This window comes from Spea bombifrons, chromosome 2 (genome assembly GCF_027358695.1).
Source record: "Spea bombifrons isolate aSpeBom1 chromosome 2, aSpeBom1.2.pri, whole genome shotgun sequence".
Classification (NCBI taxonomy): Eukaryota; Metazoa; Chordata; class Amphibia; order Anura; family Pelobatidae; genus Spea; species Spea bombifrons.
In genome coordinates this window covers 39,371,094-39,398,301 of record NC_071088.1, presented here as the reverse complement: position 1 = coordinate 39,398,301, position 27,208 = coordinate 39,371,094, and the positions used below count along the sequence as shown (strand labels likewise).

Genomic DNA, 27,208 nt, shown 5'->3' with positions numbered 1-27,208 from the left:
AACATGTGTTAAACTGTTAATTGTGAAATGGTATATTTTATATTATTTTATATTATTGTTCATTTTGTTTTTCATTATTGTTCATTCTTCTTTGGGATTATCACCACGGAATCTTTTGGCGCTTTCTAAAAAAAAAAAAGTCTAAAAAAGTTAAAAACATTTAAAAAACCTTGCTGCCCACCAGCATGACAAAAAAAATGTATATTGTGAAAGAGAAAATAATGTTTATTATTATTCTTTACTTATTAAGCGTATTCATTTACACATACAGATGCAAAAGGAACTGTCAGGTCCGGACCGACCATATGGCATACCGGGCAAACACAACTGGATGTATGTACGCTGTTTCACGCGACGGGACCATAAAACATAACATGTGGCTGCACTCATACCATCAGGCGGCCGCTGGCCTTAAAGTTCCACCCTGCCACTACCAGTCTGGCCGTCGTAGCTGAGGATCCTGCCGGTGGGCTTTCTATCTAGCATTATGGCCATACCGAGGGAGCGGCTTCATGATGGACAGGGGGTTACCGATATGGGGGAGGGGCTAGTAACATATGTGGGTGGGGATAGACATACACATGGATGGGGCTATCAACCCAGAGATTGAGTGACGTGATCTGGAGAACCAGTGAAGTGGTTCGCTGAGAGCCTCCGGGTAAAACATGGAGAGTTCCCAGGTATGGTTAGGGAACTTTCATAAAGATCCTGGCAACAATGGTAGGCTAATGAGGGCCACGCTCATGACCTTACCATCCTACTTTTCATCAGAATAGGGTCGTTAAAGCAAAAAAGATACCTCATTAATTTTAAGTTTGTGGGAGAGTGGATATGACAAAGGCAGAATTAGTCATATTCATTGTTACATTGTCTTCAACCATCTCAGGTGCAGAGGGAGTGGATCAATGCATGACTGCTCATCCTTCCAGCTTTGAAATAGTTCATCAGATGGCATAGGTCCTTCTATGATCCACTACTTCACAATTTAAGAAACTCTGTCTGAAGATTGTGCCTGCGCATTCACAGTGCCAGTCCAGCATGTTACTTTTAGTGATTTGGTGGGGTTCTTGGAAAAAGGAGATGTTTTGCCGGGAATGTATATTTTCACATGCTCACTCTAACGCCATATATTTACATATTATATATACACTGGTCAGCCACATCAGATTCATCCGGCAGACGTCAAGAGAATCACTCCAGAGAACATTTCCACTGCTCGAGTCCAGTGGTTGTGATCTTTCCACCGCTGTAGCCAATGCTTGGCATTGCAGATAGCAATTGTTGGCTTGCTCGGCCGTGGAAACCCATTTCATGAAGCGCCAGACGGGACAGGCATTCTTATTCAAACGACACACCTCAGCACTTGGCGGAGCTGTTCTTACTCCTGGACGCGTTGTTACTCCTAGCCGCTTCCATTTCAGAATGATGACACCAAGAACGAGGCAGATCAAGCAGAGCAGAAGTGTCATAAACCAACGCATGGCAAAGGTGGCATATGTGCGATATTTAAAGTTCTCCCTCCTTCTCACCTTGCACAGAGCCCTATCTCCACTGCAACTCCCACTTTAAGTCAATTGTAGGCTGTTTATGTTTAATTATAGATAAAACTATAAAAACTGGGCCAGCCTACCATGGAGAAACATATGCAGCTCTAAGGGTTAAATTGCATTAGAGACTCATCAATACATGTCTTCTGCTCTGGGGGTTTACATTTCTAAAAAACATTTTAGGGAAATTATTCATAATTTTCATTATTCTGTACAGCCTCGTCATGCAGAGGATTACTTTTAGGAGGACAAACTAGAAGTTTATCCCTGGTCACGAGAACAGGGGCCACCCGGAACAGAAGTTTGTTCTGGCAGGTGAGTGTTGTGAGATCTGGTTGCCCGTGTATTTGGGCTTCTCTTTTACCTTTTAAGAGTTAAAAAGCATTTTTTTTTTCTTTACAGATGCCAAATATGTTGCGTGTATGCTTATTACACATGCCACTTATATCTCAACAGTGTCTCCTTGTGACAACATATGGACAATGTCATTTGTGATGTTGACAAGGTGAATTCCGGTGGTATTTTTCATGTGTGTTTTATGTCACAATATAAAACTGCAAAATTAAGAATGGTGCGGGCGTGGGACATGGTGTTTTTAATGCTGTTTTTTTTAACCTAAATGTACACAGCAAGACAGATGCCTGATGTTAAATGCAGAAATTTGAGGGGATCTGCTACATGTTGACACAGGACAGACATTTACATGGTGATGAGGGTAAAAGACTAAGCTTTCATGATAGAACTGTTCCAATTTAATGATTAAAAGCAAATACAAGATGGGTAGAACTCAGGAAAAATAGAACTAGCTACCTCTGAATCTGAGATTTGTATCTCACGTTGTACAAAAGCATGTTAGACCTTGTGGGATTACTTATCATAAGCAGTTATTGTTTTGAATGCTTTGTTATTCACAAACCGGTTTGTATGCCCCTGGGTGAAGTTGGATGCATCGGGTAACATCTGAAGATCACTGGATCCACATTCAAAATGTACTAATTCAAAAGAGAGATCTTCACGTTTGGTGCAAATCTTTATTTAGGATTTATACATTTTTTTTATTCCAATGTTCATATAATTGTGGTACAAAACCGACGTGCCACAAATCCAGGAAAGCTCTATACAATGAGGACATTTGAAATTTTGTTTCAAAGCCTTTAGCCCCTTGACCATCACACTATTAAGAGCATACTAAAAAATAAGAATGAATCCATCCTTATGAATGATGTTCCAATGGACATCTTGGTTGAAGGAAGAATATAAGTCTATTATTCACAAAAATCAGACTTGATGCGTTTGCCACAACTTTCCTATGTTTCTGCAGTAAATAGCCCCTGAACTCCTTTTTTTTTCAACACTTATGGGAATAAAAATAAAAATTTAGTTATGACGCGCATGCTTCAAGGTAATATAAACACCATTCTTAAGCGCGACCATGTAGCCCCTTTTAAACCACTACGATCTCTGATGACAGCACACTATTCACTAGCCACGTACATAGCCAGGAGATTTGAAGAAGGTGAATCAGATGGTCCCTTTAGCCAGAAACATTACAAACCATCCATCGCACAGGGCAGCAATGAGCATATATTGAGTGACATTACCATGGCAACCAAATTTGAACTATGTCTGGTTTTCTAGAAACCTAAACCGCTCAGCTTCAAATTTAAAGAGAAAAATGAGACTGGTATGAGAATGACGCATTCCTATATTGGCATGACACTTCCCAACACGCTGCCACACAATGTATAACCTTCTCTGCGGGACCATTCATTTTCTGAATAATCTTAAGCAAAAGCACTGGTCTCTAGCTCGCCTATCTGTATGGATACGTACAAGCTGAGACTTAGAAATCATAGGGTTTTATTTTATTATTTTTTTACTTTAAACCAATCTCATGGTTGAGAAATACATTGGCAATTGATATTGTCTGCAAAGAATAAATAGAACTTAGGTGATCTAGCACGGGTGACACATTAGAAACATCGCTGCTGTAATAGAGGAGGTCATAAGGGTGCCCAAAGCCGGTAAGTTTTGTTTTAAATTTTATTTTGAGTTCAAGTTCTTTTGCCTGTTTGGAACATACGCAACCCAGAAACGCAGTGATCACATATAAACATATACGGGAATATAAAAGAAAACCGTTTGCACTGCAGCGCCTGGAGGGTAAAAAATACAATAACTTTGTAGGCCCTAGCAAAATATCACATTTTGTAAACCCCTGCGTTTTTTTTTTTTTACGTTTCCTTTTGAACCCCATTTGTGCCGGAGGAGATAAACAGTGAAGTTAACTGCTCCGGCACGGAAGGGGTTACACAGCATATGTGTAAGACCAGACCAGTTCCAACGTTGCTTTGCACACCGAACATTGCCGTAAGCCCCGTAAAGGTTTTCAAGCATTCTGCATCTCTTTGCCAATCTTGTAGCTGAGGATTTTGTTCCAGTCGATCTTGGTGCGGGTTACAGGTAGCTGCCGGCGTAAGGCTTTGAATGTGGTGTCTGACATGGTCTGATAGTTCTCGCTTATGGCAGTCTGTACGAGAAGACAAAAAAAAAAATCAGAAAGAAATACTTTAACGCATTGTTTGATCTTCATAATTACTAGCAAGCTGGCTAGCACACAGTGTCTGGTGCTGCCTTTTAACCCCCTTAAGGACAATGGGTTGTCCTTAAACCCATTAAAAACAATGCATTGTGAGGGGTTAAACAATGTACACATAGGGGTTAACATCTTCTACAGGAATAACAGGATTTAGTTTAAAAGGGGAAACGCCACGTTTTAGTGCCAATATAGCTTAACGTCTTTAACCCCTTCAGGACCTGGATTGATACTAACGTGTCGCTAGAGGACCGGAGCCGTTTTTGTGTTTTTGCTATGTCTTTCTTCAACTGTAATTTCTCTCTTATCAATTAGTGCACCCACACAAATCATACATTGTTTTTTTTCAGCACAAGTAGGGCTTTCATTTGAAGCCATATTAAGATGGGTATAGTACATTGTTCAGTTTGAAATAAACTGGAAAACGTGGGGAAAAAATGAAAACACACATTTTTTACAGTTTTGTATACATACAAATTGTACACACATTGAACCAATGGGAAAAAATTATCCAAAATATGTTCATTAACTTGTCCTGATTTGGAAACCACCCAATATGGCCAGGATTTTCATCTAATTTGACCAGTATAGGGCAAATATTGCAAGGCATGCATCACATTTTTAAAATGTAATTTTTTTAAAATTTGGCATGGTAGACTAATAACGACAATAGTTGTCACAGATACCGATTATCCCCCCAAAATTATATGTTTATGAACAGTAGATAAGTCAAGGTGTACAACTAGGGTCATTTTGACACTTTTCAAACAGGGATTTTATCACCAATTGCTGCCAAATTGAGGTATTTTTATTTGCATATGTTTTATTTTCATATTATATTTTGTATAGAATATGTGCAACTGCAGAAAATAAACACCAAATTGTGTTCACCAACATCCCCCGGTTCCAATAAGGCCTCACATGCATGGTTCATGCATTTTTTGAGGAAGGTATGAGGGCAAAACCGGAACATGCGCATTATGCGCGTTTACTGGGCCCATATCCCATTTGGGACATTTTGGAAGCCCCCCCCCCCACTGTAAATTACCCCATAAAAGTATATATTTATGAACAGCATCCAAGTCAAGGTGTTCAACTAGGGTAATTTTGACAGTTTTCAGGCAGCCATTTCTTCATTGATGCGCCTACTCCAAGGGAGTGATCTCAGGCTCGGGGGCGGGGCTTGGAGTGGCTGTGCTGGTCTGCCCAGACTCCTGGGCAGACAGCAGCAGCGTCCCCGCGATCACCACGATTGTGGCGATGTGGGGGGCGGTTTTTGGGGAAGACGTACCTGGTACGTCCCGGTCTAGTGGCGACATATGACCAGGAAGTACCAGGTACGTCCTGGTCCTGAAGGGGTTAAGCAATGTTATTGTTTTAGGGATGCAGTATATAGTTAACAGTGCTTTTTTTTCTTTTTAAACGTCAAACTGAGATAACTAGTAAAAGTTGGTAAGACCTTTACAAAGTATAAGCTTCTATAGATTAAAGCAGCAATTTAAAAAAGCTGAAAAAGAAAAAAAACAAAAACAAAGAGGGAAAAAGAAAAGAACTTAATAGGGAGGAAAAATCATGCAAATAGTGAAAACGGGAAGCAGTTGACCTGCCATTTTGGCTTAATTGAATCCGTTAACATTATTCCAAGGTTTATTTAAGTGAACCGAATTGTAAAATGTACACTATGGAAAAGTAGTAAACTGAATACATAGCAGACCTGCTACTAACTTTACTGAGTGCTGTGAACACCCAACGTGGAAATTTATCTTCACATGGAGCAGGGGAAGCTTAGCTCATCAGAACAGTGAAAATGAAGTCAGGAGCTTAAAACGTTTCATCCTCTGGTTTAATGAATCCTGCTATCGGTTTTCCACAAAAATGATTATGTCAACACAAATTGGTTAATGCTTTCGACTGAAAAGAAAAAAAAAGTCACCTGGTACTCATTTTCGGCTTGTTCTATAATTCTTACGAACTCCTTGGCAGTTTGGGCTTCTCCCTAAGAAAGAATAAAATAAGATACGATACATTGGATTAAAGGTGTGCTTCAGTTTTCAACTAACGGTCTATGAGAACAAGTGGTGGCGATGGTTACTTGGGTGCCTCCCGGATAGGTGGTGAGGCATCTCATAATTCAGCGTGGGGGGCAGATCTACAACACAGTCACTTTTTACCAGCGGTGGTCTGTACCTCCCTAGCATTGTTATCCGCCTCAGAGAGACGCAACGCATCTGCCCATAAAGATGACGAGCAGCGCAAGGGGGTACTGAAGAAGCGACAAGCCTCCTGCCTAAAACTTGCAACGAGTACATAAAAAGTAGAAAACTATTCCATAATGCACAATATACATTTGCAGGCAATTTTAAATATGTAAAATCTCATTGAGCAATACATGTCAGGCATGAACCAGCCCCTTCAATGTACGTGAGATCCCATACTTGTGGCACAATAAGAGCATATAGTGCAACCTCCTGTATCCATTAGGCTGCAGCATGCATGTAATTTATCGGCTGCTGGCCTTAAAGTGCCAAGGACGATTTTTATTCACTAGTTGTTTCAGGCAAAGGACAGCCATGCTAAACTTGCCAATGTCTGCCACCTGCTGATCACATTATATATTCACGTATACTACTACTGCTAACGAGAACTAAAATATATACGATCACAGTTTCTAAGCGTAATAAACTAATACGCTTGGCAATTTATATTTTTAATGTGAATTGTGACTACCATTGCAGAAGAATGTATGAGGAGGGTCAGGAGAATTCTCTGCAGGAGTCGCTGTTGTAAGACAGTTGAAATAACTTGCAGAAATCGGTCAACCATATCTCAAAAACCTAAATAACTCTACAAGGTTTTTTTGTTTTGTTTTTTTTAATTATTATTTTGTTTTCACACATCTTTGACGTCCATGCTTTGAACCTCTCTCGCCCACAGCATAAACCGAACCCCACTAACCTGAGCAGGGCCACACTGCTTGCATCCAAAACCCTTGCTTCACTAGCTTTTACTTTTATATATTTGCTTTACGATACAGGGCCAGAGTCATTTTTGTGTTTTTTGCAATATTTTGTATCGATATTTCTCTCTAGAATATGCACATAAATTAGAGTTTGTTTTGCTTTTCAAGAACAAGCAGGGCCTTTGTGGTTTCACACATTCATACGAAGCACTATTTTTAGGGCTATAATATACAAAAGTGAGCAGAAATTTTTAAAAAAATATATATACATAAAAAAAACAAAATAAGACTTTGTCCACAGAATAGAAGCCATTTGAAGAAACAAAATCAGTTTCTGTTTACCAATAGTTCACTCATGGTGTTTTTTTCCTTATTTTTACTATATTTTGTTGATGAGCATTTTTTTTTCTTAATTCTTCAAGATGGTATGAGTTATTCAGAAACAATTGAACATATTTTACAGTTTGGTGTGTTGGAATGTTTATCGCAGCACTGCAATGGTATTGGGGATAGCCTTGGATCTTGTAATTTGGGGGTGCAGTGTTATTGGGGATACCCTTGGATCTTGTAATAAGGGGGCATCACTGTGGTCCCTTTTTAGATATAATTGGCAATATTAAAATTATAATTACGTGATCAGTGGTGCTGGTGGTAGAGAGAAGAATTAGTGTCAACATCCTCAATAACCGTTTAATTCTATTCGCATTACGTACTCTCTCCAGTTGACAATATGGAAACCAGGTTGTGATCGGTGATGCAGCAGAATTTGACCCAATATGTACCACAAATGTCACGGGACAAGAATAGTTTTATATGACGCACCTAGGACGACACTTATGACTAGTGTTCTAGTTCCTAAACAGGTTAAGAGATGCTGCGCTACAAAGGGAATGTGTATAAGAAGCAATCCAATTGCAAAGCGGTAAAAATTATTCCATTGACTGGTATTGCGAACACGTTACTCTGTACACACAATAATACCGTGTTGTAGACCTGCTGCAATATTTACTTGTGACGAGTGAATCATAGTTTGTTTCATGTCAGAATGACTGCGTATATCACATTCCTATTACTCATTATATATCTGTGATTATAATGTGTGTGAAGGCAGCGAATTTCCCAATGTGTAGGATTTTGGTTATTTCGAGTTGCATTGGCTAGAATACAATGGTTTTAGATAAATACGGTATGTTTTAGATTGAGATTATAGCATTATAAAATGACTAGCTGGGTTTACCTTATGCTGAAAACAAAGGAAAAAGTGTCACAGGGGTTTACATAGTATAAGAAGGCTAGAGAAGGGCCGAATAAGTTTATAAATTGAAGGCTACTTTAGAAAACGCAATCTGTGTTATGTTACTGACACAAAGCCAAGTTTTGCGCATGTGCCTCACATTATATGTTTCTTTGGGGAGGGTCTGATAATATGGATACTCACTGCAATTGTTATGGATTCCTGCACATCTTTGTGGCTGACAAGCTGAACATTGCCATCTTCGTAGTAATGAACCTGTAGAGCAAGTTACAACAGAGAACAGATTAATGCAATACGGTTTTCCACCAACATTACAGAATCCTTATATATTATAAGTATTGTGCCTATGCTAATGCATTTGGCAAAGACAAATCTATAGCACTAAAATGCAATATAAAGTTACTTCATGGAGTTCACGTGTGACAGAAGCCCAGAGCTGTCTCTCTGGGTGGTAGAACTAGCAATACCTGATCAATGTCCTTTAGCAAAGCTTATTTCTCTTACCCACCATTACAATGCTGCCATATAGCTTAGCTGGGGGATGGGGAAAGGGGCAAGTGCATATAGACGGGTTCTGCAGAATCCACTCATTCATTTTCAAAGGGGGGGACCGATCTGCTATAATATGCATTAAAGTGTATATGAGGGCTGGCACCGTGATATACACATAGGGTAAGCTTTGAACAAAACTTATTCTTTGTATAGATCTAACACACAGGATTAAGAAGAAGAAGAAAAAAAAAAACATACATTTCAGTTACATTAAGTCGTTGCTTACCTGAATTTTGAGCACTCCAACCAACTGAGCAGTAGACTGCGACACAGTGAATTTCCATTCAGACCGCCAACGGCCGTTCCTACACAAAGAATTTAAAATCTAAAGGTAAATCATTCTGCACGCAAGATGGTCAATAGAATTTACTATATATTATTTGAGACCACATCATGTACTTTACGTATACATACCAAAAGTTCTTCGGTTGAAATTGGTGGCTTTCGATGCACGCTATTATGGTTTGCTGTCCATCTATTGTCTTCCCATAGACCTACGAGAAGATCAACATCATTTAGACAGGGGATCACCAATACACTTATTTAGCAAGGCTAAAACATCTCACAATTTAATCAGTTCGGAGCGAGTGTAGAGCATCAGGTCCAAGCCTCAGAGCTCCAACCTGATTAAATCTGCCCCTGGACGTTAGCAATTACTTAGAAACCAGGTAGTAGCAAAGTCCTCATGTAAAAAGAAACTCAGTTTAATCTTTAGGTGTTAACGCCTATGTTTCATAGAAGGATACTTAACAGTACAAATGCCGTTTGAATAGTGATCTTTCACGTAAGCTCTCAATGCTGTGTCGCAGGCATCTCTCCAAGACTTTAAGCTTGTGTCCCCGTCATCTGGGTGAGGGTCGCTGCCTTCTTTTCTCAGGTGGTCAAACTTAAAAGAAATCCTATTTCGTGGATCTAGGAATCTGCCATTGCCAAGGTCTCCATGCTCTGTGATTAGAATCTATTAATGAAACAAAGACGATTAGTGAGGTGCAATAAGGAGATCTTATAGATAAGATGTAGATATCGACAGCAAACAGGCAGTAGGTTAGGCTATAATAAACACAAACATTGCAAGTTTCTTCATGGTCTAAACCTGGGGCTTCTCAAGTCTCTACCCCTACATAAAATTGTGCATTAAAAATACAGGCTGTGTTAACCTGACAAAATATCACAATCATCTAAATGATTGAGATTTTATGAACTATGTCTCAAAGTTTAATCCAGGACTACAACCAGTACTATACGTCTTATTAAAGAATATAAATAATGCTTTAAATTTAAGGATCTTCGAATGGCTGCTTGACTGGCAAAAGTAAACCAGTAATAGGGAGAGGGCCCTTTACTTAACTGCTTTAACACTTCAAAGAGAATAATACAAAAGGGGTTTATTGACTAAACAGAACATTGACGGAAAGGTTTGCAGGAGATTTGTATTTCAGGTGTTTTATTTCATTGTACCTTATAAAGTGAGCTTCTCCTGTAATGAGAGGTTGGTTGGGGCTATGTAATGTAGAGTTTAAAGAATGAGAATTCTCCAAAAAGTCAGCGTACACATTGCTAGTGTAACGAATAGTAAAGCCGGAGTTGAAACCACCAAACGCTCCTGTCAGCTCTTCCATTAGCTAATGCTGCAATACTTAAGACAGAGATGTAAACCACTAATGGTCATCCTTGGAAACCTTGACCCTCAAGAATCTAAAGATCTGCACTGGAAATCAGTGGCACTTATAACCTTTCCCTGCCTTGTAAAGAATTTCTACATCAAAAACAAAAAAAAGTGAAGAAAAAAAAAAAGTTGTGTGCCAACTCACAAAGATGTGCTTGAAAATGAAATACTATTATGTATATGACATGCCAACAAAGGAGGGGGCAGACTTCAGACAGGAGGCAAAATCATTTTGACTGAACCAATGGAGCATTAAACATAAATGCCACCTCTTACCGCAGTAACGCTGTTACAAAGCTACTTCAGTTTGTCTTGTATATATTAAACCAATGGTCTATTGTTATTTACAGTAGCATCCAAGAGGTATAGCAATGTTACTATATGGATACCAAAAAGGACCAAGATAGAGCTCTGAGGTCCCAAACAAATAGAGCTATATATATATATATATTTTCCTTTTCAAGAGGGCCAAAGACAACAGCTGGAATACACATGCTCAGAAACACAAAGTTTCAGTGCATAGAGGCCAATGGCACGAAAGCTGGCAGAAGGAATACTGCCGAAACCATTAAAAAATAGTCAGTCTCTTACGGGGTCATCATAACCTTCGATCTTGACGGGAGTAAATTGATCCATGTTGTACTGGGCAAATGCACTGTTGAGAAACAAAAAGTGCCAAATGTTACTATTTCGGAAAATACAACACTATTCCATGTATTATTATAAAAAGGAATCCAGAGCTATGCTCACCAGAGTCAAAGGCTGAGTTCACTCCACTATTAAAGAAACAGTTATATCAGGTTTGTATCAGGTTTTTTCAGGTATGGTTAAGCGGCTGTCATGGGCCACTTGGTTATACATGTGTAATTACCAGTATCCTGTCATTCATCTCCTGTATACTGATTCATGTCTTTTGGTGGGTTGTCTCTATGGTCTCAATTTGTAATGCTTTGTGTGACAATGAACAAAAAAAAGTTCAAGCATAATGTAACTAAAGGCAAAAAAAGGTCCCTAGTAAAATATAACAACTATAAGTTCATATCCACTTTCTTATTTCTACTTAGCTCTTGATATAGAAACTGTTATGCGCCAAAGTGTACAGACAGCAATAAATGTATGTTTTAACAAAGTAAGGTGACTAACAAAGGAACATGTGTGAGAGAGTGTGCCCGTCCGGCCAGCCAGGCAGACAGCTGAGCGTTTGGTGTATTCCTACACTATTTATTCTCTATATCGTCTCAGTTGAAGGGGGGGGATCTAGTAGCCCTAGCTCATGGGAATCTTTACTGCCACTTGTTAACGTTTTTGTGTCCAACACTAATCCATGGGGGATGCAAACAAAGCAGGAAATTCTGTAGGACACTGCTTCAAACACAACAATTGTATCACTTCCAACTGTGAAGAATTGGGTAGAGTGGTGTAAAGCACTCCGCCACTGGACTCTGGAGCGATGAATCCCACTTCACAATATGGAAGTCTGATGAAGTAATCTGTATTTGGAGGATCCCAGGAGAGCACTACCTACCAGATTGCATGGCACCTACTGTAATGTTTGGTGCAGGAGGGATATTGGTCTGGGGCTGCTTTCAGGGATTGGGCCTGGACCCTTATTCCCAGTGAAAGGTAATGTTAATGCTACAGAAAGCAAACAACTTTTAGACAGTTTTATGATTCCAACTTTCTGGCAACAGTTTGCACAAAGCTAGGTCCATAAAGACATTGTTTGATGAGCTTGGTGCGGAGGAACTCGAGTGGCCTACATAGAGCCATGACCTCAACAACATCGAACACCTTTGGGATGACTGTGGACTCAGATTCTCTCATCCAACATCAGTACCTGACCTAACAAATGCACTGTGGCCCACTCAGCCAACACACTCCAAAATCTTTTGGGAAGCCTTCCCAGAAGGGTGGAGGTTTTCATAGCTGCAAAAGAGTGGGGGCAACTCCCTATTTAGGACCATGCTATGCTGTTGAAATAAGAGGTCCAACAAGCTTATATTAGGTGTGATGGTCAGGTGTCCACATGCCTTTGGTCATAAGGTGTACTTGCAGTGCCTAAGCAGTTATACAACATAGTAATGATCCAAAGAATAAAATACTTACTGTGCTGCGCCCTCCCTGAGCAGGTTGTCATTGTTAAGGAGTAGCCGGACGTCTGTAATACAAAACACAAAACAGAAAGGGTAAAGTTAAGAATATGTCACCTGGAGAAGTTTATGAAGGAGTCAGATGAACGACTCCATTTGTGGTTGTGTAAATGCCAGTGTGCAATAGACTGTAGGAAGACCTCTCTGTCCAGACTTGTGCCTGGTCACACAATGCAACAAAGAAAGCACCGAAACACTGAAGTGTTGCACGTTTTCTGAAAACAATATCCATCACCCCGTGATCCTGAACTGCCTATACAATGTGACTTAGGGAAAGAAACATTATTTCAGTGTTTTAAAAGTGAAAGATTGAGGACCCCTTTGGCAAGTAATGTTGGGCAGAAACCTAAAATCACTGTATTTGCCCAATTATAAGACGCCCCCCTAAATTTTTGCCCAATTATAAGACGACCATATAAGTTTTATTAGTAAATATTAATTCACATGTAAACTATTTTTCATATTAAATAAGAACTATGATTGAGAAAAATGCATTCTTTGTTTTTATTTCCTTTTATTTGCCAACCGGCCCCCCAAGTATGCACGTCTGCCCCTCGGCTTGCTACTCGGCCCCCCAGATATGCCTTATACCCCCCGGTATGCCTTAACTCCTATATGCCACTCTGCTCCCCGATATTCCTTATACCCCCTATTTGTCAATGTGCCCCCCCCACTTACAGATGCATCCCTAGACTTGTACCCCGTGCTCCAGACTCCCTGGTGTCAAGCAGGGGCAGCCGGTGGATGTTCGCGCCATGCGCGCAGGCAACCTCCACCAGGGCTTCTATGACTGAACACCAGAAGGTCATGTCACAGGGGTGCTCCGTCACACAAGCCCCAGTAGCAGGGGGGGGTTGTCTGCGCGCATCGCATAGACGTCCACCGGCTGCCCGAGAGGAGGATCCAGGTGCCCTGCGGGGGGGTCTGGATCTTAGTCTTGTAGTCAGACCTCTATTTGAGGTCTGTTTATAAGATGACTTCAGCTATAAGAGGAGGGGTATTTTTCAGAGCTCTTGCTCTGAAAAAAACCCTTGTTTTATAATCTAGCAACTTCAGTAGCTTTCCAGAAAACGAAAACTATGTAACTTCCAAACAAATCATGCTGTAGTTTTTCCCTCTTATGAGCTAAAGTGCAACAGGAAGCAAGTATCACGTGTTCTCTACAGAAATTAATAGTCAGTGATCATAGTGGTACATAGTTGGCATCCTAAACCCAAAAAGGTGAACTGAACCACATACAGAATCACTTGGATTATATATTACCATCTGTATTTAAAGTTATACGTCCAGTTCTCCACCGAAGATAAGTTCCTGCAAATTACCCCTTGTTCCCCAAGATCTCTATTGCCATACTGTTAGTCTTTAACTGGGGGGGGGGGCGGTGCCTGAAATCCATCTGTCAGGCACACATATAGGGTACCGCTTTTTTAAGAAGACAGTTTACACAGTATGCGTATTACTCTGTTTTTGAACAATTCATATTGGATACAGCACTTAAAGGCAGAAGCTGTGTAAAGCTGCCAGTCAGTGGCAGGAAAGTGCGCCTAATGAAAACAATAAGAGCTCTTTCCGCACATGCACATGGGATATAAATAGACGCCTGCCCTCAGCATTCGCCGACCCATCACTTGCATGGAGATGTTTATCGCTGAAGCGTCCCTGAAGCTTACAATGAGAACACTAACTTTAAAGCGACCTCTCCGCCGCCACATCCATTAAAGGCATGTAATAAGCCAAACACAAGCTGTAAGAATACTGCAAGTCATTCATAAATGCGCACACACACATATTATATATTATATATACATATATAATTACATACAGGCAATATGTAGTTTCTGTGACATGTGATGCCTGTTTGCACTTACCATTAAAGACTTCGTTGAACTCTCCTGGGGGCGCATGGGTGATGAATTTTGCCGCAATGCGCACCTGCAGAAATACAAACAGGGTTTTTTTGGTTGTTTTGTTTTTAAAGATCATTTCTTTCAGAGGGGTGGGGAGCGATCACCAAAACCATTTAAACACGTTTAACACCGATGCCTCTAATGTCAAAGGCTTACATGGCTTCTAGAAACAAACGCTTGTGGTTAGAGATGCCATCGGGTTTATACACGCAGCATTCGAGGTGCAGCAGTGACAATAGGTCAATGTTTCCATTGGGCTTGCTCTCTATTCAGAACTATTGCCCTGGAACGTCTCTTTATACATAACCTTATGGTTTGAAATCGTACGACGCATACCTAGAAGCCGCAACTAAGTTAGGTCTTAGAAAGTAGACTTGTTACGAATACACCATAAATATTATACCGGTTTTCTGATGGCTGAAAATTATTTTTATGGCTTGTATGGCTAAAATGTTTGCCTCTGCATTCTCCATCATAAATTCTACCTCTGAGAAAAGCCAGCTAAGATAACACGGCTACAGGCCCGCAGACAAAGGAAAAGTATTAGGACCTAATGAAATAAAAGACCCTTTTCGTTAAAGTATAAATATATTAGGGCTGCAACTAACGATTATTTTCATAATCGATTAGTTGGCCGATTATTTTTTCGATTAATCGGATAAAAAAAATGAATGTAAATTTTTCATTTATTTAAAATAGTTTAATAAACAAATGATGTTAAATACAAACAGCAGAATAAAAAAACTTTGATAAAATGCATTTCTTGTCTTTATTTCCCAACCAGGCCCCCCAATTGATGCACATTTGAGCCCAGGCTTGCCACGCTGCCTCCCAGACATGCCACGCTGCCCCCCCACATATGCCACGCTGCCTCCCACATATACCACTCCACGCTGCCTCCCACATATACCACTCCACGCTGCCTCCCACATATGCCACTCCACGCTGCCTCCCACATATGCCACTCCACGCTGCCTCCCAAATATACCACTCCACGCTGCCTCCCACATATGCCACTCCACGCTGCCTCCCACATATACCACTCCACGCTGCCTCCCACATATACCACGCTGCCTCCCACATATACCACTCCACGCTGCCTCCCACTCCACGCTGCCTCCCACATATACCACTCCACGCCACCTCCCACATATACCACGCTGCCTCCCACATATACCACTCCACGCTGCCTCCCACATATGCCACTCCACGCTGCCTCCCACATCTGCCACTCCACGCTGCCTCCCACATATGCTACTCCACGCTGCCTCCCACATATACCACTCCACGCTGCCTCCCACATATACCACTCCACGCTGCCTCCCACATATACCACTCCACGCTGCCTCCCACATATACCACTCCACGCTGCCTCCCACATATACCACTCCACGCTGCCTCCCACATATACCACTCCACGCTGCCTCCCACATATACCACTCCACGCTGCCTCCCACATATACCACTCCACGCTGCCTCCCACATATACCACGCTGCCTCCCACATATGCCACTCCACCCCCACATATGCCACTGTGCCTGATACGCCTTATACCCCCTGATACACCACTCCATCCTCCCCAGACATGCCACGCTGCCCTGCCCACATATGCCACTCCACTCTACCCCCAGATATGCCACTGTGGCCCCAGATATGCCTTATACACCCTGATACACCACTCCATCCTCCCCAGACATGCCACACTGCCCTCCCCACATATGCCTTATATAATGTATATGCCTTATACCCCCAGATATCACTCTGTCCTCCCCTGATATGCCCAATATCTCATAGTCCCCTCATAGAGTCACAGACCCGTTCGCATCACACTGACACCATACTTTTATAAATAAGTACTGGGTTAATCTTCACGGCCCCCAGGATTTAGATTCCCCTTTATCTCTAACTGCACCTTAAGTTAACTTTATAAAATTAATCAAATTAACCCTCAGTCCTCATCATTAAATTAACCCTAAACACCCCATTAACCACAGCATCCCCTAAATTAACCCTAAACACCCCATTAACCATAACTGCCCCTAAATTAACCCTAAACACCCCATTAACCATAACTGCCCCTAAATTAACCCTAAACACCCCATTAACCATAACTGCCCCTAAATTAACCCTAAACACCCCATTAACCATAACTGCCCCTAAATTAACCCTAAACACCCCATTAACCATAACTGCCCCTAAATTAACCCTAAACACCCCATTAACCATAACTGCCCCTAAATTAACCCCCACCTCCCCTAACTTTCAGTAGCCCAAATATTAATTTTATACTTACAGTTAGATGAGTGTCACAGCCATGTGGTTCTGGCCTTCTGGGAGAAGGAAGGGGGCGGGGCCAGTTGTCACAGTGATTACAGGGAGGGACTGGTAAGTAGGAGCTGCTGCTGTGAGTCACTCAAACGGATTATATAATGAGGGGTATTTTTCAGAGCGTTTGCTTTGAAAAAACCCTCATTTTATAAATCGATAATCGATTCAATTAATCGATAATGAAATTCGTTGGCAACGAATTTCATTATCGATTATCGATTTTATCGATTAGTTGTTGCAGCCCTAAAATATATACGGCACTGTATTTAATGCTCAAAGAAAAACATTTTTAACCCCTTAATGACAAAGCCTGTACATGTACGGGCTCAAAATGCATTGTTTTCAATGGGTTTAGGGACCGCCCAAGGGGTTAATTTTGACTCATACGAAAATATAAGGTGCTTCAATGGGATCCTCCGGGATCCGAGCTCGGAGACGCATTGCATGGATTCTATACGCGTTTTAGCGAACGTCCCTAAAGTGAAAATTCCCATCTCTGGAGTATTTTCGGAAGAACCAGCCCATTAGTGAATTTGATGCACGTCTCTTTATGGACCAAGAACGCTAGCCAAAGTCTGATGGGCATTAACGAGTATTTAAATTGTGATTACACATGAATGTTCTGACACGGAGGACGTCCAGGAAAAATGATACGTCAAGACAAAAGGAATATTGTAGAGAGTAGCTTCTTAAACAAAACAAAAAAAAAACCAAAACATATCTTAAGTATTCTAGGGAAGGGAGAATGGTGACCTCCCATTACAGAACGTGGCATCCTGTCTGTGAGACATGGCCAAGAGTTGTGTTTCAGCTTCTTGACATCAATATACATATAATTATAAAAAGCCCAGCCCCAGTCAGCTGCAGAAAGCGCTTGGTTGACCATGTATAACGTACAGTAAAATCAATAAGATTTCTCCCACGTATTGACACCCGGTGAATTATATTAAACAGAAAGGCCCAAGAAACTGGCCCTGCATAATACATGAGCATTCACCTACCACAATCCTCTGGAACTCTTCTACCCTTTGTTCGCAACCTAGAAGCCACAGACTGGAGCTCCTAACACCGCAGAAACTAGGTTACTCACAATGTAGGGTTCAATGACAATATGTAAATATCGAGACTGCAAAATGGCCCTCGCAACCGCACGTGAGACAGGAACTGTGAGCGGAGGATGCCACCAGCCCGAATTCCAGGCGGGAAGCAGGAGGTAAGGACAGTCATGGAAAACCTGTTGGAGTTTCTCCAATACAAGACTAAGGCCCAGATGAGGTCTTACTTCTCAAAGAAGGTCAACCAGGCATACATGTTTCTATGTGAGTGTAATCAATGTAATTTCTATGTTTCTATGTGAGCTGCTTGTCCTCTCCATCTGTAACAATCTGGCAGACTAGATACAAACCCTGAACCCGGTCCAGAAAAGACACTAATGCATACGATGGCCTTTTACATTTTCACGACGTTCCCTCTTACAAACGCATGGTCGGAGTCTGTAGTAACCCCCTGTGTAGGAGATGAGCTTGGCTGAAACCAATTGGAGGCACTTTCCTCACACTGATTCAGCAACCGCTCCGCAGCACGATGGAGGAGGTGGATAGCTGCAGGTCCACAGCTGCAGCTTCTAATAGTGATTTTGTGATGTAAAGAATATATATCAAAAGGACCTAACACTGTATTTTAATATGCATTCTTTTTGTGAGGATGTCAGAGGCAGTAAATAGTCCCTTTAAACGTGTATTCCTTATGTCCTCGTGAGCACACCCGTGTGCGACGGATTTCAACAAGATCTTTCTAAATTAAATACTTTTTTTGGCCACAAACCTGCAACAGTGAGATTTCGGTTCCGTATTTAAAAATCATAGCCTGAAAGCTTGTAGAATAAATGTTAAATTTAGCAGCACAGACTTACTTCTGTCTTTTCGGCGACCACACGGACATATGTGTATTTAAACAGAATTTGCATTCAAGGTAACCCAAGTAGCTGTCTTGCTTGCATTCCCTCCTGCCCTAAATGGACCCAAACCACGGCCCAGGCTTTTCTTAGCACCACACGCCAGGGTTAGCATGTAAGCGGTAGCAGTGGGGGGTAAAAAGGCAGAGCCTGAGTAACACCAGAATTTATGCCTCTAAGCAAGGCTCCAGATGACATTTCGTTAAACAGTCTACCCACAGAAGACCCATACTAACCCTTTCATCTCAAGAGGAGCTTCATACAGTGAGAGCGGCTCAAGCTTTCAATATTTCAGTAAACAGATCTTCCAAGTGTTGTTGATTATTAAACATAAAAACTAATATTCCAGAAATAGTTGACTCTTCCTGAGACAGAGATAAAATATAGAAGTTTTCATTCTGTTCAGGAGCCATATATTAAATATTCAGTCAATAACAATCAACTTGTGATGTTCTAGAGTACAATATAATAGGCATATAAAGTTGTAGTTTACATAATATTACTATTTGGCTATCTTCCACTTACTCATACAAACCGTTCTCCCTCAGTCTGGCTTTCTGGTTTGTCAAACTTTTGAACTAAAGAATGTAACACATTCATACCTAATTGCAGAAGCATTACCCTTTGGTGGCTGAACGGACAAATTCTTTAGCCAGGTAAAACTTGGCTTTGTTGGCAGTTTTTTTTATGGAATACGTCATAAACCTATAACAGAGACGTGGACAATGTCTTGAAACCCAACAATGTCATTTGTCAACGCAAAAAATCTGAGTGAAACGTCAGATTACATAGACATCAACTTCATGCTTCTTCTCCAGGCTGAGGGTTGATGTGGTAAAGGCATTGTGAGTGCAAGCTTGGAACAGGACATGGAGAATGTCAAGAAGTCCTACATGATGAAGCAGCCTCCTCCTACCTGCAGTTCAGGTTCAGATTCTGCCATTGATGGGAACACAAACACTTTAAGGAGATGAATGTTTCAACTTCTGCAGCCTTAAGGAAAGTTGGCACTGCCCATGATGCAAATGTATGCCATCATTCAGTTCTGAAGGACATGCCCACCTTTACAATCATAATGAGGAACCAACTGAGACAGGTAGCTGATAAACCTCAAACATCTAACTCTGTTAAACCTCAAATGGACCATAGTGCCGACATAACTATTTTACAGGACCAACCATAGAATGCTGGGGTCTGCCTGTTATAATGCATTGTTTAGTCAGTTAGTGAGTATACTTAGCGACGGCTTCAGCAGTTAGTAAGTCCGTAAGCATTGACAGGTTATGTATCTAGATTTGTAAACAGGGGAGATACACCAATCAGCCATAACATGAGGACCACCTGCTTAATATTGTGTAGGACCCCCTATTGCTACCCGAACAGCCCTTGTTAGATGTTTTAGCTTAAGCATTAACTACCCTGGTGCACTAAAATTAGAGATTTTCCCATCAGCTTTCTGTCCAGTCTTCCATTATACTTTCTTCCTTATCAACTGCTTCTCATATTATCCCCCTCATAAGCCGATTCTAATCCATGCTTAAGCATTTAGCTCTCTCACCCAGCACAAAATACACGGCTAAAAAGTAGCTCTATGCAGGCTGTAACTAAACTTCTATTTGAGTCTTTCCTATAAAATGGGGGGAAAACCCTATAATCTTTAAACAAATATTGGCACCACACCATGGTAGCCATAACAGCTAAGACATGACAAGTCTTCAGAAAGTATCAGACTGTGTGTTATGCAAGGTTTAAGCTCTGTGTATTCAGAACACTGGAAGGGTCGCTCATGGCGAAATACGTCCCTCACAGCTCCCTCCTGCATGCACTTGCTTGCCAACATGAGAGAGAAGCTATGCTGATGCCCTCCTACAAGCATAATGCCCGATTCAGCATAGCCAACGCTACACAGTAGTAGAAGTGGAACACATTCACTAGGTTTGCTATAGTTGGTTAGTACGTTAAGTTAAAATAAAAGTCCATCAAGTGCAATCATTCCACCTATCCTTCCTGCTTTTGATCCAAGAGGCAGCAAAAAGTGTTTTTTTCATATTTTCTTACTTAAAAAGTGAAAGAATAACCGTCTTGACTCCAAAAGGCAATCAGATTTCCCTTTGGATCAAGAACCTCTAAAATATTATTCAAATTGTTAAAGCCCTGTGTGCTCTGCTTATCCAGGCCTTTTTAGAAGGCACCCATTATATTTGATAGCCCCACATCGCTTGGCAGTGAATTCCATACCTTCATTGCCCTCACTGTAAAAGAATCCCTTCCTCTGTTGTCTAGGAAACCTGCGCTCTTCCAGTCTCAGAAGACGACCTCCCGCTCTCTCTACATTTCTGTCAATGGAGAGCTCTTTATATTGGCCTCTCACATCTTTATGCAATGTTATATCTCCTCTAAGATGCTTTTAGCGTATATAGATCATAACCAAGCTCTTCCAATCCCCTTATTATTTTTGCTCCACCCCCAGGATTTCGGCGCAACAACAATGTTAAGGAAATATATTTTAAAACAAGGTGCAATATGTGATCAGACTAAACGCCGTAACGCAACCCTGTCTATAAAGACACACGACATCTGGGCATGGCTGCAGCAGATGTGCTGGGCGATGCGTGCGCACCGCTCCGAGCCTAGCTTTCTTTCACACTTCCTGCCGTTTCTTTTACCATTTCAGGCAATATTGCTGAAATTTGCTGAACATACTTCCTCCGGCTGCCCTGCTGTGAGCGTTAACTCTTTCTATGCCCCACCATACCCACAGGCTAATTACAGAAGAAATAAAAATATATAGATATAGATCATAATTAGAAACGGTCTAACGGGACCACTTGGTTTAATCAATTTAGTGCAGTTAGGTCCCAAAAACCAGACGCAAGTATAAACTACTAAACGGCGTGTATTGAATGGAAAGCCGGAGAGCGCACCAAAACCAGCAGCTCGGGAAAGACTTCCCAGTATACAACGTCTTTAAAATCCACACACAAGCATTGACAGACTAAGACAAACCGGCACATTAGGTGGAGAGAGCCGTCCTCGCAGCCTTACAATCTTTCTAGGGCTCTTCTAGGACATTTTATTAGTAACTGCTTATTAAAAGTTGAATTTATATTAAGACTACAAGGAGACATTTATTATCCTTTACTTATATGGCGCAAACGATTTATACAGAGCTTCTCACAGGGTATATATTCAAAGGGTATGAAAAAAACCTAGACACAAGGCCAGGGTGGAATGTGGTGTGCATAGTTCTACGAGAATGTGGCTTATAAAAACTCCATCTGGCTAGTAACATTTACTGAGGTGTGTCTAGCTTTTGTGTACAATGGAACAATGGACGGACAGACACACAAAACAGAAGATGAAGCGTGTGTATTCACACAGCATGCCCATAACATTACATACACCAACAAACGCATTAATGGTTTAAGCGCATATACACATATAAGCCAAAGAACAACTGGAAATAAAGATAACATCATATCTATTATCTAAAGGGAGAAACCACATAACCAAATAATCAGTTTAATAATATAAAAAGGTTTCCTTATACGAACTGTGCAAAAAAAAAAATTATGCCGAAATCATATGAAACACTAGGCATTGCGCAGCTGTCTGGGGACAGAGGTGGCACTGTGTGGGACATGTTGATTGGAGAAGTTGGGGAGCCCCTTGGTTTCTAGTTACCCCCCTGGAGCACAGACAGGTCTTGCACCAGATCATCAAGGAGACAAGTGGTTCTCAACACCTAGTTTTTGAGCTCAAGAGATAACCTACTTTACTAATTAAATGTATTAAATACATAAACAGATGAAAATCTAGTTCTAAGTTCGGCGAGGAAAGATGAGCAATAAAGCTAAGGGACTTCCCAAGAGGTGAGTTTTTACACTGCAATCTTCATCTTCCTTTAACTTTATCCAGCAGACTCCGACCTAAAGCAACCTTTTAAAAAGCAGATCACACGGAATCATGGCACTGGGTGTGAACACCACCAACCCTACTCAGTCAAAAGTAGGAGCTGACAATTGTCCTATAATTTAGGCGCTAATTTGAGACATTCTAAAAATGTGCCCCTATTGCTATAGTTTTCAGCCTCTTAAATATTACAGATATCGAAAGTAAAGCTTGCACAGTTATTTTAAGTATCTTATCTATTCATGCTCACTTCCTGCATGGTGGCTTCATCTTGCCCTGACGGGCAGCAGCCATAACATGCCGTCAGTCTCGCACCCGACAGTGTAGGACACGGCCGGCTGCCCGTACGGTCGGCGACCAGTTCTGCCCACCAGGACACGCTGCAAGAAGAGCGAGCACTGAAGTTTTGCTTTACACTGTGTGCTTATATCCTTATGCTAACATATGCTCCACACCCATTGCTTAGCGCCATGCCAAGGACTGCTTGGTCAAACCTACGTTGATAACGCATGAGGCAAGTGTTAGAAGAAAAATAATATTTCTGGTTTAATATTGATTACTGCAGATGAATCACTTCCTGGCTTCAAAGTTCTGCAAACACCGCGTACAACCATATACCTGAACTACTCAGGGCTGGAAATTCATGATATTTGACATAAGAATCTACATTTTTGGGGGCAGAAAGTCCCTCTCAATTTGCCAGCCGTTAAAAAGAAGCTTTTTCTCCCCAACCATTTGTGCTTGAGAGGTACGTATACTTAATAAAGCTTTGGTGACACTGGCGCACGTTTAACTATTTCTGGTGTGCATTTTGTTCTCTTTTTCCGGAGCTGCCGTGTAAAACAGTAGAAAGTCTCTGTACCCAGCTGACGCAGGAACAGGATAATATTTCCTTAAACTACTGTAGGGCGCATTGGATGTATCTGGACGTTCCTCAAGTGTCAAAGGGGCATACCTGCCATCATATGCACCTTAATGTAAACAGCAGCTGAGTACCCATTTAAATGTTCTCAAGCGCATGAAGGGATCCATCAGGATACCCCTATTTATCTGCCATCTTTCCATGCCAAGATCTTTAGCTTGCAGTAAATGCGTTCAGAGAGACATCTCCTGATTACCTCTGTGCATGCGCGATATACTCAGCGCTGGCTCATGCTTAAGTTCCAGTGAGTCTACTGGGAACCCTTTGCTTTACATTAAGTAACTGCAACTGTGTCGACTTCAGCATGTTAGAACACAACCATGTACTTTTGGGTAGTTAAATATCAGCAGATGTGAAAATAACTTGGTTCCTAGCAAAGTGATTGAAGTACAACATGCCAAAATTCAAACCAAAAAAACCCCAAACATTCTTGCTTTATGTGCCATTAAACCCATACACAAAATCCACGTGGTGTTCATCATTAAAAATCAAGAACAACAATTTATGTTAAAAAAATAAATAAGAAACTAAGAAGAAGCAAGAGCATTTCTCAACGGGAACTCATTACTCCAGCTGATGCCGTCTTCTGCGAATGCAAAGAATTCCGGCATTATCTTTTTGTTGAAACATGCACATTCTTGCATTTCTCATACAGGAAATAGAGAATTACTGAATTCTTCCTGTTCGAGAACGGGCATCCACCGAGCCGAGGAGCTTTTCATTAGGACGTATGGGTTCAAGTGACACTAATAGAGGCGACAGAGTCTTCTACAAGGAACCCGCGTCTGCGAAAAGGCTCGAGGCGGTAACATTTAGCAAGGTGTCTGCCACACTGCCCTGATGCCGTCTGCTTTAGTTTGAGATTACTGGTGACCTGAGCAGAAGTCTACATTGTCTACTGGATAGAGTGATCCTTAGCGAACCTAGAATGCAGCATACGCTAAACAGTGACAATCATTCACTAGGATATCACACTGCGACAACCTTGCAATATTAGCATAGTGAACAGGGCTGGCCCTTACATGGGTTCTGGTGGGACCATGGGACCCAGGAGGCACTTTGGCAGGGACGGCAAGCATGGGCAGATCCAGGGGGGCAATTGCCGCCACCCCCCTTCCAAAGAAAGCTGAAAGCATGCTATACAAGTAGGAATGAAGTGGTAAATCCCGAGTCCTGAGCTTAACTCTTATGGCTCTAGTTTTAAGAAGAAGGTGAGTTAAGTGGGGTCATGTAACGTTGCGTTGCGTGACCCTGCCGGAGCAGCATGAAAGGTAAGCCGAAGACAGGGTAAGAGGTGCATGTTTCTGGGTTTGGGCATGGTTGGGGGTTCAGCCTTTCATCTTTGAGCCTAGGCAGCACAATGTCCCAAGCAGGCTCTGATAGCGAGCGATTAACAATTCCAACCAGAAACAAACTGCAATCGATAAGCAGGTAACGAGTGCAAGAAGAAAGAAACTCTGCTTAAGTCTGATATTTGATATGAGTTTTAAATACAAAACACCATTGTGGCTTTAGTATTACTTTGCTTCTAGGAGGGAAAACAAATATTTGAGAATATAAAAGGATTTAACAAGATGTGGAAAAAGTGCTACGTTATGAAAGTTATCTTCCAAACTAGTTCTGGAGAATAAGTCCTCATGAGGATGATACGAGGCACCACCGCATTTAATATGAGCCTCGTCTTTCCTGTACCTTTCAAAGCTATTGCAGGAGAAGGACAAAAAAAAATTATTTTTTCTGCAGATTCACAGGGTCCAAAAATCTGGCACGTATGACGGAGCTGCAGTTTTTTTTTTGCAGAAAATAAATTTGTCGTGCATATTTACGATCATTTAGACTTATAGGGTCTGACATGATGGACTGACAGCTGTACTGCAGATTAGATCTCGCTTGGGAAACCTGACAACTTTTTTTTTTTCTTTGCCAGCTACGCCATGCGCCTAGCGGTCTCCGTGTAGGTAGTTATATTGAAGAGGGGCATGCAGACGTAAGCCACATAGAGATCCAAGATTCTTTCGCTGACCCCTGTTCTATAATTAGAGGAAACCCAAGGAGTGGATCCATCGAAACACCGTACAGTCAAAAAAGCGAACACGCACTTTGCCGCAACACAGGGAGCCCTGATCTCAAAGATTACAAGAGGCAAGCCGGTGCTTGCTACAAGAACTCCCATTACCTCCAGACCAAGTTCACTTAACACATCTGACCAACTGTCAACTGACCAACTGTCAGAACTACTCAGATGACTTGCTGCCATTCAACACTTGTTCAAAAATTATATATATATATATATATACACACACACACACACATATATACACACACACATATAAACACACACAAACCCACCATATATATGTATATATGATCAGGTGCTACATACAGGTAACCTTGCACAGTTATGCTGCCTTACAAAAACAAAACATAGAACAGCCTTTAAGAGATAGATAGATATATATATATATATATATATATATATATCACAGAACCCCAGCTGGGACTTGTCATCTATTAACGATGCACCCCTGCCTACAGAGTTCAATCAGTTCCCTAAGCCCGGCTTTTACGAGCTAGCTAACAGCCCTTTCCCTGCTGCTAACCCTGGCCGCAAACATCAAAGACAGGTAAATTAGATCCAGGCTCACTGACAGGCCTTGCCCTCGTTACCTAAAAGATAGCCACGAATAGGCTCTGCACCGGCCCTACAGTCACAATTGCTATTCACGCTCAAGTAGGTGCTGTGAGCGATGGGAGTTGGACGCTACGAAACGGAATGCCGGAGGTGGCGCGGAGAGCTGTCACTAACAAAGCAGGCGAAGGGTTAAACGCGGAAGAAGTAAACAATAATGGAGACTGTGAAAACCGACAAGGTTACCCCGGTTCGGCCACACACTCCAATGATGGTGCATGAGGAGGCAAAACACTAGAGTTTCAGGAACGGTGGAGTATTTACCTTCTCCTCATCAGACACCCGATCCTCGTAGTCAGCCATCTTGGCTCCAACTGGCCCAGCCCCGCCGCGATTAGGGCGCAAAGCTCCACGGGATGGGAGGGGTAAATTTCCGGAGCAAAGCAGAAGCTGTAGCGCGTTCTAGCCGCCATATTGCTGGAGGCAAAAGCTTCCTGATTTCGTTCGGCGCCCTTATTTGTGCTTTTAGCACGCTACGGTACGCGCCTGTGGTTTTTTTAAGCTTGTGTAAAATGTATGCATTGCTTACTGAAACGTAAGGGTCAGAAAATAGGTTTCTAACACATTTTCTAGAACCCTAAACAATTCATTACATTAATATACTGAATTCAGCTATGTATATTGCCACTGTGTGGTACCCATGAACAGTATATATGTGCAGACCCTGCTAAAAGTCTTCAAAATATTGACCTTTTAATAGTCCCATCACAAAAATGGTACAGAAGGGACACGCTTACAATGGTGTGCCAATGTGTTCTACCGATCATACTC

The 27,208-nt window shown here is 41.6% G+C and overlaps 1 protein-coding gene and 1 long non-coding RNA gene across 2 annotated transcripts; both read right to left on the bottom strand.

Moving 5' to 3' along the window:
* Positions 1 to 3,576: 3,576 nt before the first annotated feature.
* On the bottom strand, positions 3,577 to 26,789 carry CAPZA1 (capping actin protein of muscle Z-line subunit alpha 1). The gene is made up of 10 exons (XM_053457602.1): positions 26,702 to 26,789; positions 14,594 to 14,657; positions 12,682 to 12,733; positions 11,167 to 11,230; positions 9,661 to 9,867; positions 9,324 to 9,403; positions 9,136 to 9,214; positions 8,541 to 8,612; positions 6,077 to 6,139; positions 3,577 to 4,077 (listed from the first exon to the last, which is right to left on the bottom strand). Exons 1-10 carry the CDS (start codon positions 26,738 to 26,740, stop codon positions 3,937 to 3,939), a joined length of 861 nt encoding a protein of 286 aa, XP_053313577.1. The 5' UTR covers positions 26,741 to 26,789; the 3' UTR covers positions 3,577 to 3,936.
* Positions 6,842 to 7,185, bottom strand: LOC128475132 (uncharacterized). Its single transcript, XR_008346443.1, has 2 exons — positions 7,099 to 7,185; positions 6,842 to 6,985 (listed from the first exon to the last, which is right to left on the bottom strand). It is a non-coding gene; the product is annotated as an uncharacterized LOC128475132 (long non-coding RNA).
* Positions 26,790 to 27,208: the final 419 nt, after the last annotated feature.